Genomic DNA, 17,599 nt, shown 5'->3' with positions numbered 1-17,599 from the left:
CTGCAAATTTCACCTTACTTTTAGCAGATTCATCAAGCTTCACAAACCATTCTTTGTGTCCAGTCATATAATTGGAACAACCAGTGTCAAGGTACCAATAATCACCCTTGACACTCTGTTTTTCTGTTGTAACCATAAGAAGAACTTGGTCATCCTCTGATTCTCCTCCATGAGCCATACTAGCTTCAACTTCTGATCCATTAGATTGCTTGAACCTGCATTTAGAGGCATAGTGTCCAAGGTTCTTGCAATTGTAACATTGGATCTTCCTTTTATCAAACTTTATCTTATTCTTTCTGAATGATTGATCTTGATGAAGTTGCTTCTGTGCAGAGTTATCATTCTTCCAATTTCCTCTGGATTTTTTTTGTGAAAGTTTCCTTGCCCAGGGTTCCTTTTGTTAAATTGTGCTTGAAGGACCTGATTAGGATTTCTTTCTTGGTCCCTTTCCTTTATTCTCTGCTCATGTGCCTCTAGGGTGCTCTGCAACTCCTCAATCTTGAATGCTTCAAGATCCTTGGATTCCTCTATGGCAACTACAACATGATCAAACTTGGAGGTCAATGTTCTCAACACTTTTTCAACCACCAACTAATCATTCATTACTTCACCACACCCCTTCGTCAAATTAGACAGAGATCTAATCTTGGTGAAGTAATCTGCTATGGAATCCCCTTCCTTCATTTGCATAAGCTCATACTCTCTTCTCAAGGTCTGCAATTTGACCTTCTTCACTTTCTCAGCTCCAGCATACCTCTTTTCAAGATTGTCCCAAGCCTCTTTTGCTGTTTTGGCATTGGCAATCTTCTCAAAGTTTACTCCATCCACACATTGGTGGATTATGAACAAATCTTTGCAATCCTTCTTCTTGCATTCTCTGAGTATTGATTTATGTGTCTCAGTTGCATCCTCCCCAATGGACTGGTACCCATCTTGCACAATTTCGAGCACTTCTTGGTACCCAAACATAACTCTCATTTGAACACTCCATCATTCATAGTTCTTTCCATCTAGGATAGGTAGTGTCATGGTGAAACCACTATTGGTCACCATTTTTAACTTTCTTGCCACAGACCCAAGATCAAGATAAACAAAGCTCTAGATACCACTGTTGCAGAAAGAAGATAGAATGTGCATATATTGCAAGTGAAAGAAAAGAAAGAAAAAGAAAGAACACGGTGAAGAGAAAGAGAAATAGCTTTATGTAAGAGAAGAGAAAATGTGATAGAGTTTAGGAAAGTAAAACAATGTATATTCATCAATAGCATTTACAAGCTATATAGCAATATGCCAACTACTTTCTAAAAATTGTAAAACCACCAACTAACTAAACTAACCAAAGTTTCTAATTCTAGAAACTAACCAAAAACTAAATTACTATTTCTAACAATAAATTAGTGTTTTTTTTGTTATTGGTGAGGAGAGACGAAAATGGAGAATCGTGGATCCTTCACCAGAAGTGTTCCACTGTCTCTAAGACTGCGATTGGGATCGGCACAAAGGGCAGTGAGTTTGGGAGTAGTTTTCTATCGGAGTCAGTTTGGATTATCAAGTTAACTGAGATTGTTGTGCCTCATTCAATATATCATCTATTCTCATTCTACAATTAGAAATTATGCAATCATTCAGTGTTAACAACAATTTTTTATGGTAATAAATCAAACCTCTTAATGTTATTTATTCTACAACTAGAGTATATAAAAATTGATTTTAATGGATCATCTGCTGGTACATAGAATTTTTTTATGATATTTGATGAGAAAGGAACTCTGTATTTTTAACCGCTTTGTAGAAAAAGTTTTGTTACAATTTACTTTTATTGTGCGGATATAATTTGGTGTTGATGCTTTGTGCTTTGTGATGTAATAAATCAATTTTAACAATGTGTAACAAATGTTTTGATATGAAATTTCATAATCTTCATGAGTTGTGTTTGGGGTTAACAACTAATGCAAATTGGCATCAAGTTGAGGAGGTTCGTGAGCCTATGAATGAAAGAAATGGATGCTCAACCAATTAAGAAAAAAATGTAATGAAAAAAATGTTATTACATAATATTATAGATATGAGTGGCTTTTTTAAGATGCATAGGATATGGTTTGAATCATTTGGAAAAATGCTAAGGTTGTTGTGAATTTTGATGCAGGGTTCGAAGAGATAGGAAGTGAAATACTAAGGAAGACACAAAATATTGTGTTAAGTAGAAAGGTTAGTAGTAAATGTAATTCTGTTATATAGTTATTGGTATATATCGTATTCATATTGTGGTCTCTCTTCTTCTAAGAAATGAATGCTATTGTTCAGTACTGAATATAAATTATTTTACCGTAACAACAAATATTGTTTTAGTATCCATAACATGAACATCTAAGCCATGAATATTGTAACTCGTAGATTACTTATTAACTTATACATAAGACATAAAATATGGCCAACAAAATGGATGACTCATTTTCATTATTTGGACTTATGTTGCATGTTTTCTTTGCATTTATCTTATATTTTAGTCGTCATATTTGATTTATTGTCAATATTGTTTACTATCATCTGCATCATTGTTGTCAAGTACACAATAGATAGTAGAGTTAGGTAGCAATGCAAGGCAAATATAATCTAATTAGTGTTATACATTATTGTTCATTTTGTTCTTTCATATTGAGATTATATTTATCCTAAAATGTCATTGTTGTTTTCATGTTTAGACTATGTTTATCCTAAAATTTAGAGTTATGACATCTATACTTTTATAGTATTTTCACTTGCTTATTTTACTCTTATAATTAACTATTATTTACCATGTTTTCATACACCAAATGAAAAAATAAGAGGATTATTTTGTATTTTTGGCAGTTTTCAATGGTGCAGTTTTTAAAGTTATTCTCAACTGGCCTAATGTCTCTGTGGGAAGTTGGAACTGTTGGCTATGAAACAAGAGAGGGAAGACCCAATGTTGCTTGAGTTTTCATTAGCAATGGCAATAATTGTTAGTGAAAAGTCAACTCACATTGTTTCCAATTGTGCAATTATAGATACCGGTTCTGTGCTTCAATTTGAATAAATCTTCTATACATGCTACCTTACATTGTTATTACATTGTGTTGTCTATAAAATAATTATGTTTAACTTTAACTTTGTTTCAAAGTTTTAATCCAATGACTGTTTTTAATGGAGTTATATTTAAACCTGTAACTTTTATGGAGTTAAAATGAGTCAATTTAACATTGTTTCATAATGTTTAGATTTATATATGCATAACATCAATTATCAATAAGTATATTCAACTAGGCCTCATAATAAGAATTGAGAATGAAATATAATAAATTAGAAACTTTCGTCATTGTTAGTATAACACATTTTTCATCTTCTAAATATTTGCTTGAAAAGTGATTTTTTTACGAAATGAGTGTTGTTACATAAACATATTCTTTAAACATTTCCTCAATATTTTTCAAGAAATGAATGATATTACATAAATAGATCAATGGTTTAACAGAAGTTTTTTCATTTGTTTTGAGTTTGCCTTTTGTTTTCTTGCTGCAAATTTATTCCTTCCTAATTTTCATCATGAGATAACACTTAATTTTTTTTACTGTTATTGAGGTTATGTTTTATCTTCATTTTGACTTTTAATTTTTGTTAGTATCTCATACATTGTCTGTTATATAGGAATCTGGGTAAAGGTTGTTGGTGATATTATTAAAAAAAACACTTCTTTATTTTGATTGTTTGATTTTGTTTTTTTAATGTAAACTAACTTTACGTTTTTTATCAAATTCTCTGGAGACTTTTACATTTGTTTTGTTGATTGTTAAACGTATGAATGAAATATAAATAGATTGTCAGGCTATGGGTATGAAACTCTTCTTATTTATTTTAGTGGAAGATTCAAACAAGAACCTTTCTTTCTTTTGACATTATAGACAATCTTTGATGATCAAAATACTTCAATTTATTGTTAGAAAAATTAATTGGAGATAAATGTCATTGTTTGATTTTTAATGAAAAATAACTTTAGGTCTTTGCTTTATATAATTGTCACCACTATTACAGTAAAATTAAATAAATGTATTTGACGATAATTATGTTGTTCATTGCCTACTAAATTATAAGGATCATTGTTATATGTGGTGGTGAAAGAAATTGTATTGGAAAAATGAGAGTTATTCTCTAATACTTTTCTATAACTTAAAATATTTTAATTATCGTTTTATAAGATTTTTATATATTTAGTGAACCATTTATTATTTTTCCATCATTTGTCATTGTTAATTTTTAGAGTAAATTACACCGACACCCCCTGAGTTTTAGTGAAATTACACAAACCACCCCTCACTTTTCTAAACTTACACAAACCTCCCCTAGTTTTGTACTTTCATTACACTGACCACCCCTGTATAAGAAATAAGTGTAATTTTTTAAACAAAAAATGTGATAAATCCAATTAAGTTAAACAAAACATGATATATTGTGTAGACAAGTCTAAATAATATACAAATCAATGTATCTTTATTATTTTTTGTTACAAAATGCATCAACAATTATAAAGAAATATTGTTTAAATCACTCTTATAATGTAGTGTAACGAACCAAAAATAATAAAGATACATTGATTTGTATATTATTTAGACTTGTGTACACAATATATTATGTTTTATTTAACTTAATTGCATTTATCACATTTTTTGTTTAAAAAATTACACTTATTTATTATACAGGGGTAGTCAGTGTAATGAAAGTACAAAACTAGGGGAGGTTTATGTAAGTTTAGAAAAGTGATGAGTGGTTTGTGTAATTTCACTAAAACTCAGGGGGTGTCAGTGTAATTTACTCTATTTTTATTTAATAAATTATTATATTTTCCTAATAAATCTACCTAATATTTTCCTAATCACCGCTTTTCATCCAAAGCATTACTCTTAGTAAAAAATATTGGTAAATTGAAACAAACACTAATGCATGTAAATTGTACAATTTAATAATTTGTGATCTACCAGAGATTGATGATAATATTATGTCACATACTCACAAATTATTTTTACATTGTTTTATATTGAGTAACTAATAATATTTAATGCTCATCTGTTTGCAAAATTGAATTATAACATGATAAAATTAAGATCAGAATTATGATATGTTTTATACTATCAATTTTTTGTTTTATTTTTGTGCAAACAAAATATAATGACATTATTCGGAGGTGTTAGTGACATTCAATTGAGCCTTAGAGGAAAACACAACATTTTTTTTTATTAAAATATAATATGATATGTTTATTTACCAAACTCTAGACTACAATAGAGATGAAAATAAGTCCCGAAAAGAATTGGAGTATGAGACTCTATTCGTGATGAACACAATTGTATATGCAGCTATTCCTTAGGATTGAACAATTATCTCAATCGAATTTATTCATATGCAAATTACAATATCTAATATAACTTACTATATATATTTAACATTTATAGTATGTAGACTACACATTACAACGATAGGAAATCGGGTTGACAGGCACGACACACTAGTTATATATAAAAGAAAAACATGATTTAACTACCACAATGATATAATTTTACTATTTTGCCCTTAACAAATTTTAATTTTTATATACTATATATATATTATATACAAAGGGAAAATATAATTTAATTATCACTCTCGTATAATTTTATTATTTTGCCCTTAACAAATTTTAATTTTTACAAAAGAAATTATATAATAATATATAACCGCTACCAATATATTAACTACTTTCTCACCTTAATTTGGTCATCTATATTATATATACCAATGTTATGAAATCTGAGTCGGATGTCAAACTAGAAGAGGTCCCGTATCACGTTTAATTGATTTAAGCGGTTAAACCGTCCAGTTCAACTGAGTGATTTAATATATAATTCATATTTTTTATCAACAAATATATAATTATATATAAATATAAAATTTTATATAATTAATTATTATGTATAATTATATTAAAATAACATCTCTCAATATCTTTTTGAACTAGAGTAAAACAAAATATTAGAATAGTGTTCTATTTTTTTAATTTGAAGTAAATCGTTTGGTTTACTTTCCGGGTTATTCCGATTTAACCGGGTTTAACACGGTCGGGACGGAATATTCCAGGTTTAAAGCGGTCCAACTCTCATTCGGTTAAAACTACAAACTAGAGTCGTTTTCAAGTCCGGTTAGTAGTCAAATTGGTCGGACCGCCTCACATCACTGATATATACTATATATACTAACTACCCATAATGTAATTTTTGTTTTCTTATTTTGCCCTTCACACTTTAATTTCTAAAAAAACCATATAATCATATATAACCATTACCAATATATTAACCGCATTCTCACCTTACTTTGACCATCTATACTACATATAAAAAAAACATGGTGTAACTACCTATGACGTAAAAATAAAGACAAATAAATATAATATAAAATACACTCAATAAAAATTACAATGTAAAATACATTCAATAAAAATATTATAATTCACCAAAATAAAATACATAAAACTTATATACTTGAAATTAAAAACCAAAACGTAAAAATGTAGGCCAACAAACACGAAGTGTTTATGGTCATAATAATAATAATAATAATATACAAATAAGCCATTGGAATAGCGGCATAAAGTAGTACTCGATTTCTATGAGCAATTTCTTCTCATCTTATTATTTAAATATTCATTTTAATTTCTTATATTTTTCAATCGTACAAGTTTAGTCATTTAAAAAAAAAAAAGACCTGAAATAATGCCAAAAATTTTAAATATGAATCAATTTAATCCTTTTTGAGTCAAATTAATCTCGAGCAGGTTGTAAATCAGTAATTCAAATCTTTTTGTTTTTTGTTAGGGTAAAAATATAATGAGGATCGGCCAAACATTGCGACATTGGATCTGATCACTGTGGATTTGGTACTTTGTGTTACCTTCTACATTGATCTATTTCTCTTTCTTAGAATGCCATGGATGCTTTGAGAAAACATGCCAACAAGCTAAGAGACCAAGTTTCCAAACAACAACAGCTACAGGTACCTACCCTTTTTCAAACTTTGAATTTTTCACTGTTTGCAGTGAAGTCCCATTATTTTCTTCTCATTTTCGCATAAGGGTAGGTAAAAAATTATGAAATTGACAGAGTTTTGGGACATTACAAGTATTATTTTCCATTGTTCTAAAATGCCTTTGAACTACCAACAAGACGTTGGTCTAGTGATGCAAGGTCCACCAGATCCCGGAAAGGCCAAAAGTGTTCTATTTCTGGGAACAATACTTGTTGGGAGGGGCAGCACGCATCCCGAAATGGATTAGTTACTTAACCATAGGGGATAGTGGGATATCCTTGGTAGTATCCAAAAAAATGCCTTTGAAATTTGGTTTGTTTGATTTGTGCTGCCTGAGTGTAAATTGGGCTTAGTGAAAGGTGTTAACTTGTTGATTTGCTTGTTTGTTTCTCTCCCAGGCTGTGATAAAGCAATTCAGCAGTAGTGGTTATGAGAAATCAGATGTTGTGGTTATTGATGAGGTTGAAATGCAGAGACATCAGCAATTGGAGAAGCTCTACAGGGCCACCCGTACCGGAAGGGTAGAAATTTTCTGTTTGTTTTCTTGTCATGTTTAGATTAATCATTAGTTTTAAGCTAAAGTGAATTTCCCAGTCCATAAACTCAAAATAGTATGTAATATGTGTATTAGGGAAGTCTATCCATGGTGAGTAACATTTATTTTATAATTTTCTTTACAATAACCTCCTAATCTATTGTGTGTTATGCTTGGTTCTAGCTATGTACATGAGTTATTTACTTCTTAATTGCAATCATGTCGATGCATTTGAGGTTCTTAACGTCACTGTATAGTTATTAGTCAGGCACAACTTTATTATTGCCTTAAGTCTAACAGCAGTCAACACTTTCGATTTGACTCTGACCCACTTTGCCAAGGTAGGATGCTGGTCCAAAACCAGCAATCCTCCTTCTAACAGCTGTCATGCCTTTTCGAGTAATTGACCTCGTGAGATGCTCTTATAACACTTGTAGGATCAAGTGTTTTAGGGCGCAATTTTATTTTTGCAAGCCCAATAGGCAATAGCAGCTGGTGCCAGTTTCAATTTGACTCCAACTCCACATAGGCCTTGCCGAGGCAGGATGTTGGCCCACAACTAACACTAACCTCAGAATTATGTCATCACTAAGCACCCGGAGGTGCGAACTGCTAGTAAGCTGCATAAGGAATCAAGTAGCAATAGTGGCACATCTGACCTTATTTCTTGTAGAATACACCTACTTATGGGATGTCTATCAATGAGCTTAACCTTATAATATATTTGTTAAAGAAATGTGTTAATTACTTGCCTTTTTTATGGTGGTTCTGTTTATTGATATGCATGAAACTATCTTCCGATTCAGGACTTCCAAAAAGAAATTGTTAAAGCAGCTGAAACATTTACAGCTATAGGTTATAAGCATATTGAAACAGGTGAATTTCATTTTCTTCTTTTCTCCTCATAAATCATGATAGCATGTACCTGGTATTTTTTTTGTTTACTTACGAGATTTTTGTAGATGCTTATAAACAAAGTCCATGGTAGACAGGAACAAAACTTTCTGAGGAATGCTGTCAATATGGAGCAGAGAACAGCATTGATAACATATTGGCTAAGGCTGCATCGGTATATGGTGATGCTCGCAAACATGTAGAAAAGGAGCAAGAAGAACTAAATCACCTTTTATCTTCCCAGGTTGACTTTTCATATTTTGTCCAGCTGTATTAGTTTTAATGCAAGCTCAACATGATAATGTAATAGTTTTATCTCCTAGCCACAATTTAATTTATGTGAGTATGCCTAGATCTGTATTAGTGTTACATATCACTCTTCAAACGTTTTCCCTGTTGTTCTGTTAGTTTATTCCAGTCTTGAAAAGTTGAAATTGTGATGCCATAAAACTGAATGACTTGGGCTTAGGAGTTTTTCAGTTCATATTTGCTTTATAAGCGACCTTGGCCATACTGATTTTCGATATTATCTAATTATGTCGAAATTTCTCCTAAATTAATAAAGCAAGATTAAGTCCCAAATTGTTTAAGTTTTGTGGGACAATTGTCAAGAGATTGGACTGATGATAAGTAATTGATGTTGAGGGTAAGGCTCTACACAACGGTAAGGTTGCTTGCCTTGTGACCTAGAGGTTATGGGTTCAATCCAAGGAACAACATCTTTGCTTACGGTTTACGGGGACAGGGCTATGTACATCTACCTCCTTATCCCCTTTAGGTAGGAGTCTTTTGCACTTGGCACCCTTTTTATGATAAGGGATTGATGCATAAAATGTGAAGTTGTGAAAGAATATTTTAGTAAGAGCCACATAGGAATGTAAAATGTCCATATTGTTGTTTCAACTATTTTGTTTAGTTTAATGTTTCTTTGAGTGTGTTTATTTGTGCTTAATTGGCAACAAAAACCCTGTCACTATTAAAAAAATAACTCCTCAGACATGTGCACTTTGTTGGATAATTTTTTGCTAAAATCAGAACATAAAAAATCAGTTTCTTGATTTTAAATCAGAAGCTGCAATGAGTAGTTTCTTAAAAAATCAATTTCCTGAGAGATACAATAGAAGAGATAGAAAGCAAAAATAGTAAATGATTGTTGTAATTGTTTACAAACACAATAATTTCTATTTTCTCATTAAAAAATGCTATCTTCAAATCATTTCCTTTTAAACTTACTCTACATTATCACTCTGCCATACCTTCTCAGTATGAAATTTAGTTTTAATTTACATGAGTAAAGCATTAGTGTTTAGAACATCTGTTTTGAATCTCTAGATTAGAGTGTCAAATAGATCATGCTGCAGAGCAGCTAGCGTTGAAGATAGAATTTCCAATTTGCTTTTACATAGTCAATGTACAACTTTGTCGAATCTCTATGATATGAAAACTGTTTTGTAGTAGAGTAAATTATACCAATGCATCTTGAAGTTTTAAAATATTATGTTGACCTCCTTTGCATTCAAAACCTATACAAAATCACATATCTTTAATTTTTAATTGACATCCTTCAGTACAGGTCAAAATCTAATATAAGGAGTGCGTGTATGTTTTGATCCTAATATGTAACATTTGAAATCCTCTGCAGTTGTTAATGTAGTTTATCATTATATTATTTTAAAACTATGAGGAAAGAAACATGAACTTATGGTTTCAATTTCCAGGTCTTGGACCCTTTGAGATCAATGATCAACAGTGTACCTTTGGAGGATGCTCGCCATCTCGCTCAACGGTACAGTCGAATGAGACAAGAAGCAGAGACACAGGTAAGTCAATGTTTGGAATGGATTTGCAATTTATATGCATGGTTCTGCCGTAGCGTTAACTTCAGAGTATGGCATCCTTACTTATTTCATCTTAATCTTGTAAGTTATAACTCAAATTGGTTTTGAAAATTCATTCAGAGGGAAGAGATTGCTAGAAGACAAGCACGGGTAAGGGAATCTCCCATGGCTGAACAAGTTGCGAAACTTCATGCTGCAGAAGCAAAGATGCAGGAGCTGAAAGCAAACATGGCAATTCTGGGAAAAGAAGCTGCAGCAGCATTGGCTGCTGTGGATGCACAACAGCAGAGACTAACTTTTCAAAGGCTTGTCGCTATGGTATGATAAACAATATTCTTATAATATCATATCAACTACTAATGCCAAACTTGTAATTGTTTTCGGTTTTTTATTTTAAAGATTGTGCTTATGATTTTATAGGTTGAAGGAGAGAAGACTTTTCATTTGAGAGTTGCAGCTATTCTTGGTGAAATTGAAGCTGAGGTGAGAATCAAGTGTCTAGAAGATTTGAGTTTTTATGTTTATTTGTTTATTTTTATAAATAATTGTTGTGATTAAATATTTTTCTCATTGTTTGTATGAGTTGTGCTCATACTCTGAATAGCAACAAATTTTCATCTCATTGGAACTTTTTCTCAGATGGTCTCAGATAGACAGAAGAAAGAATCCGCCCCTCCTGTGGTTACATCTGAGAATGGCTCAGGGAAAACAATGTATTTCTTGGCTGAAGTATGCTATATATTCCTTTTTTTTTTTTTACCTTTTTCCTGGTTTAGAATTTTTTTTCCTATTTTTTAATTTCATTTTTTGTTTTACATTGCTTAGCTTTCAAACATATATACTGATTAATTACTCTAGTCATTAAAGTCTAATATCTTACTCTGAGGAGATTGGTTACTTATGATCACATATTCACATTAATTAAACATAAACTAGATTGGTTAATACTCAATATTAACAACAATTTATGACATGTCATAAAATGAAGGAGTATGCCCTCTCTTTGGCCTCAAACTGTGAAGCACAAACACGCTACAGTTACACGAACACACCAAATTCTTAAGATTGTAGGACACCTAGACCCAGAATGTATATAAGTGTGAAATTTTAAGAAGAAAAATCATAATCCATAATGTTGTAGGTATGTCATCCAAAAAATCCATTTTCAATTTAGATGTGTCAGACACTTATTGTCTCATGTTGTACAAGTATTGGTGTATGACATGCTACACTGCACCAAAAAGGTGTGTCTGTGCTTTATATTCTAAATATTTCGAAAACATCAATTTTGTAATATGCCAGTTCTTGTGAGTGGTATAATATAGAAAGCTGAGAAGTCTCAATTGGATCAAGCAAAGGTAGGAAGGTAATATTAATCATGTGGTTCTCATGAGTCGTGATTGCAGCCAATCTCTCATACAGTTGGTTGTCTGAACTCTAATGTGCTTAAACGGCGAATCAAACTGAATCATGAATTTTTAATGTGGAACCTTATGATTCTAAAAATGTGAATTATCTCTTAACATAAAAAAGGCTGTGTAGTTTAGTCCTTCATTAACTGATCTTTCGTACATCTATTTCAGGCAATGCATCCTTATAGTGCAGAATCAGAAAAGGAACTGAGTTTCTCAAAGGGTGACTTTATTGTTGTACGAAAGGTGTGTTTTCATCTCATTATAATGTTGTATATTATTTTCCGTATGAATCTCCTCAACAACGTATATTTCTAACGACACCTTAGAATGAGTCTATGAAATCATATCCTGTCTTAAATTTCTGTATAAGATAAAATTTGGAGAACAATTAAGTGTTATTCATAGTCTAATGATATTTCAAGTATGAACAGGTTCAGTAAATCTTGTTTTTTCCCTACCAACTGTTGCTTCTACCGCTGTCATCGTAAAACTCGTTTGATTAAGCTTGGTCTTTTGTGTTCATCAAAGTTGTAATTTTTACCCAGGTGAACGCAATGGGGTGGTCAGAAGGAGAATGCAATGGTAGAGCAGGATGGTTTCCTTCTGCATATGTGGAGAAAAGACAAAGAATCCCCACTACTAACATGGCTGCTGAAGTTTACTAGGTTCTTCTCATCTTGTGCTATTTTTGTTTCCCATGCTTGGTTTAGGATTATGACTGAAATTTCTAAACTATGTAATCAAATGGGGTGGAAATGATGAAGGAATTGATGGAAGTGTTACCTTTGTATTATCACAAAAAGAAAAGAAGACATGTGTTAAACAATGAGTGAATTTAAGGAGGTGAGTTGTCTCTGAGTATGAGGAGATACTTTATTCTCATTCTTATTTAGAACTGTCGATAGATTTTAAACTTATTTTAAACCGACGTTCATTTTGGAGTCATTGTGAAGACTCTCACAAGATTAATGAAGAGATACTGTGAGCCTGTTTTTGTGAGTTAGGTTTTGGAGAACAATAAAAAGAAATAGAAGACTTCAGAATCATGAATTATATTCGTGAAATGATTTTTCATCTTTCTTCAAAATCCAATTTGCAAACATACAATAAAGTGAGTCATGATTTTCACTATGAAATGTTGTATCAATTCCCCCTCTACATAGAAGAAAAGTAGGGATGGTAAGGAAGTTGAGATGATGTGGCATAAGCGAGTATTCAAATGGGTAGTATATTAATTTTGATTATCATTTTATAATATAATTATACATAACAAATTTTTATCATTCATTTACTAAATTATTTACAGAATGATATAGTATACTTAAAGAAAAAAAGTATAAGTATGTAGGGGTCTAATTCCCTCAAAAGAGGTATTCATCTCTTGCTCCATTGTGGGTATTTATGGATGAGTACTTTTGTGATTCCAAACAAGAATGCGAAAATATTAATTGAGAAAAATATGTATATGTTGATAGTGTAAGGGTTTTTTATGTTGTCCTATATTATTTATTATTTATTTTTAATTATTATTGACTCTTCAAAAAAGTAATCTAAATGAATAGCAGATGAAATATTGATTATGTATAAATCTTTACACTATCAGTGAATAGATATTACATAGTCAGTGTGCATGATACATCATTTCATTTGTGTTATTATTATTATATGAATAATAGATTATATAATAATAATAATAATGTATAGAAGTCAGTATATGCATTTTTTTCATATATTAATGTATCCCTTGATATAAGAGAAACTATCTTTAACCCAATAAATGGTGACAAATATCGTAAGAAATTTTTATAGGAATTGTAACGAATAATGTTTTCTTCATAGGAATGATTTTATGGAGGGGTAAAAGATAACATTGAGATATTGGAATTTAAAGAGAAAATAGATAATTCAATTTGAGATATGGGGAGAGAGGATGTCTTATAGAAAATTACTTCATTATTAAATTTTTAATTTAAATATATTTTTTGAATTAATTATAATAAATGATATATAAAATGACATATCAAATATGCTTTCAATTTTATAAAGTGGAGAGAGAAATGAAATGAGAGGATATTAAATATGTGCGACATGTATATTATTGAAAGGACTTCATTCTATTATATTATTTTTTATAATAATTTTAAGTATGGTTTTTCTTTCTTCTTCCGCAAATTGTATTAACCATATGATTTCTTAATTGAAAGTTTGAAACTTGTAATGATATGTTCATCACATATCCAAACTAGTTATGTCATTTTTTCTATAATTTCTCTAATAAGGAGTTACTCTAAGTTTTTCTCCAAAATGGATTTATTTATTGTTTATGTAATATTATCAAATCCGAGGCCGCACGTCAACTCGGAAGAGGTCCAGTATATGTTTTAACCGATTTAACCAATTAAACTGTTTAGTTGGACCGGACAACATTATAATATGATATATAATTATATATCATATAATTAATTAAAATAAGTGAATAACATACTTTATCAATGTCATGTTTTGCATCATGGATACACATATAAATCAAAATTAAAGTACATCAAATAAGTTTAAGTCTTATATAATTAGAATTATAAATGAAAACACAACTCTCTCCTATAGATACTAAATTGTCTTCTAATTCATCCAAATATTATTGTCTTCATTAGATACTAAAATGACATTGTCTTTATTAGGATTTCTATTTTGTTATGTGAGTAATGAGAGTTATGTTTTTATTTATAATTCTAATTATATAAGACTTAAAACTTATTTGATGCATTTTAATTTTGATTTATATGTATATGTATGATGCAAAATATGATATTGATAAAGTATGTTATTCACTTACTTTAATTAATTATATGATATATAATTATATATCATATTATGATGTTATTTGATTCAACCAAACGGTTTAACTAGTTAAAACCTATATGAGCCCTCGAGTTGACATCCGACTCAAATTTTATAACATTGGTTATATGTTATTCAGTCATCCATACAACATTCATATATCGGCTACATCCATAAAATTGATGAATGCTCACTTTCTCAAAATTCCTTATGTAACATCTTTTTCAAAAATCTTATTTACGTGTGTCCTGGATACTACATATAATAGGTCTAAGTTGGATAAAATTTGTATTACATATTCAACAACTTACTTGATGTGAAATAAAAATAAGTTGAGTGGAATATCTACCCACTTTTACTCTATAATTTTTTCCACTATTAAATCATATATTTTTCTGGATAAAAATACATATATGAGCACACTCATCCTCCTAATACTAGAAGTTTTCTCATAATAAATTCATTTATAATTTTATCCTATTTAATATGTTGGCTTATGTGATGTGATATACATATATGTACTACCTTGAATAGAATAGTATTAGGATGATGAGTTTTGACCTTGTTAGAATTCCTCATGTAATTTCTCTTTCAAAATCTGGTTATGTGTGCTTCATAAGAGTTGACACTTAGTCCTATGAGTCAATATGAACCAGGTTGAGCTGTATAAGGCATAGTTACTCATTTGATCCTAAATGTTAGCATATTCATTTTTTATGAATCCAAAATTAACAGTAAATCTGAAACTAATTGGACCCAAATATCAATTAGGTCAACTTTTAAACTCTAAATTGATCATAGACCAATCAAATATAATATATATCACTAAAGTTTTTTATATATTAATTATTTATATAATGAAAATATTAATAATGGGTGATATTTTGACAAAAGAAATGTCATTATTAGTTACATAATTATATAGGCACACATATAAACATGATGAATGAATGATCATAAGAGATGTCAGCCAGCTAATACTTATCTCTTACCCGACCATAAATATTGATTGAGTCTAATTTTTGAATTTAAATCCAACCATAGATCTGATGAGACCTGACCATATTCGAATCCAATCATACTCGAACCAAATCAGATGAACTAGTACCGTCATGTTCTCCTCACCCCTAGTTAGGCGAATGTGATTGGTAATAATTATAGAGAAAAAATATGTATATATTAATAGTGTAATAATTTTTTACATTATCATTATATAATCCATATTTATTTTTAATCATATTTGACTTTTAAATAAAAGTAATGCAAATGAATAATGAATGAATCACTCATAATTATATTATATACTAGACAGCTAAAATAGTTTGAAAAAAAATGTGCAACAATATAAATTTTTTATGCATTATTCATAATTTATTTTTTAACTCTTCAAACAAAATGCAAATGAACTATGAGTGAGTATAAATCTTTATTGTACTCATGAAGTTATGTGAAATATTAACAATGATTCACAGCACATGAAAAAACAAAAATAAAAAAAGTGTGAAAGGTTAAGTGATTTGAGGTGCTCCTCGGAGAAGGAGATACATTACCCTGAAACTGAAAACGCATAATAACAATAATAGCATTAGCAGCAGGGCATAACAGAGTATAATAAACGTGTCAATGCTGAAGCAGAACAAGAAGAACATGTGAGTTTGTAATGTAGTGTAGTGTAATAGGTACCTCGATTTACGCTAAAAAAACAACTAACAAACAAACACTCACCTTCCATTATTCTCTTCTTCTTTTTCTTCTCTCTCCACACACCAAACCTCACTATTGCAATGCCCACTTCCTCATCTCATCGTTTCTTCCATCAAGGTACTTTTTTTATCCTCTTCATTCTTACCCATTTCTCATTTTTTTTCCTTTTTAGTCCTCGTTGCTTTTTTTGGGAGTTGTTCCAATTTTTTTCTCACTGGGTTTTGCATTTGTTGATTAAAAATAGTATTTTTATTTTACTATAAGCTATGAAGACTTTTTTGGGTAGGGTTTATTACCAGCATTTCTGATTTTGGGTTGCAATCGAATTTCAATATGCTACTGGTGGGTGATTTAAGATGTGTCTCAACATAAGGATAAAGTAGACTTTTTGTGACCAAGAGGTCACTTTTTCACTTGTTATCAGTGTGTCTATTTGTGTAGTTATTGTTGTTGCTTCAGAATGCATCTAGAGTGAGCCATCTACCTTAAGTTGTACTAGTCTCAATGTTACTTTATTGTGTTTTTAACGTAATTTTAAGCTGTGGTTATTTCAGAGTCCTATGTGGCCAGTGTGGGCCATGCGTTACTTCAGATAAGTTTTTTGTTATACCCATAAAAACGTTTCTTATATGTTTATTATTACAAATACATTTCAGTTTTTCTGCCAGAACAATTCCATGTCATCAGAATATCAGATAGAATAGTACCTTCCTCATATTGCTTTTGTTTCTGTCTCATAAAAAATGTGATCCCACAAATATCATTTGAACTCCAATTTGCATCTTTGTTTTGTAATATATAATACTTATCTTTTTTCGTTCTGTACTTTGATGATATATAGCTTATGAAATTGTCTGTTTATATAAGTGGAGCCATGTACGAATTGATTACATTGTTTATTGAGTCTGTCACATTTCTGTGGGCAAAAATTTTCTCTGCCTACTGAGAGTTTTAGACATTTTCTTCAGATCAGCATTTTACTTTTATTTAGACATAAAACCCTTGTGTTTTCTTGACTTCATCAACATAAATGAAAAGTTTGTTTTGTTAATTAACAAGCTCATAATGCTAACGTTGCCTCTCTTCTACTCACCATGCTTCAGGGTAGAATAGTAGAATTGTGTTTGTGGCCTCTGCAAATGGTTGTTTCGAGAGAGATAGGCCAACTTTGCTGCATTTGTTTGCTTTCTACTTTTTTCTCTCCAATTTAAGCTATTTTGCTTTCTTCTCTTTGCTTTGGAGGATTTCTTAACCCTTATTCTGAAGCCAATCTGGCCTTGAATCTCTATTCCCTGACATTACTG

At 30.5% G+C, this 17,599-nt stretch overlaps 1 protein-coding gene and 1 long non-coding RNA gene across 3 annotated transcripts in view; one reads left to right on the top strand and one right to left on the bottom strand.

Moving 5' to 3' along the window:
• The window catches only part of LOC109360769, a 14,314-nt gene extending 7,761 nt beyond the window's left edge, over positions 1 to 6,553 (bottom strand). Inside the window, exons 1-2 of the long non-coding RNA XR_002109216.1 lie at positions 6,542 to 6,553; positions 5,279 to 5,282 (exon numbers count right to left, since the gene is read on the bottom strand). This is a non-coding gene — a long non-coding RNA (uncharacterized LOC109360769). The remainder of the gene's footprint in view (positions 1 to 5,278; positions 5,283 to 6,541) is intronic.
• LOC109360750 (SH3 domain-containing protein 3-like) lies at positions 6,884 to 12,635 on the top strand. Of its 2 annotated transcripts, none has more exons than XM_019605838.1 (10): positions 6,884 to 7,038; positions 7,470 to 7,592; positions 8,413 to 8,482; positions 8,599 to 8,744; positions 10,219 to 10,320; positions 10,459 to 10,656; positions 10,759 to 10,821; positions 10,978 to 11,067; positions 11,922 to 11,996; positions 12,299 to 12,635. In XM_019605838.1, exons 1-10 carry the CDS (start codon positions 6,973 to 6,975, stop codon positions 12,416 to 12,418), a joined length of 1,053 nt encoding a protein of 350 aa, XP_019461383.1. In that variant the 5' UTR covers positions 6,884 to 6,972; the 3' UTR covers positions 12,419 to 12,635. The 2 variants fall into 2 exon arrangements, with proteins under 2 accessions (XP_019461383.1, XP_019461392.1); XM_019605847.1 differs by having other exon boundaries at positions 11,922 to 11,998; positions 12,316 to 12,635.

The sequence above is a fragment of the Lupinus angustifolius genome, chromosome LG01, assembly GCF_001865875.1.
Source record: "Lupinus angustifolius cultivar Tanjil chromosome LG01, LupAngTanjil_v1.0, whole genome shotgun sequence".
Classification (NCBI taxonomy): Eukaryota; Viridiplantae; Streptophyta; class Magnoliopsida; order Fabales; family Fabaceae; genus Lupinus; species Lupinus angustifolius.
This window is presented reverse-complemented; position numbering and strand designations above follow the sequence as displayed.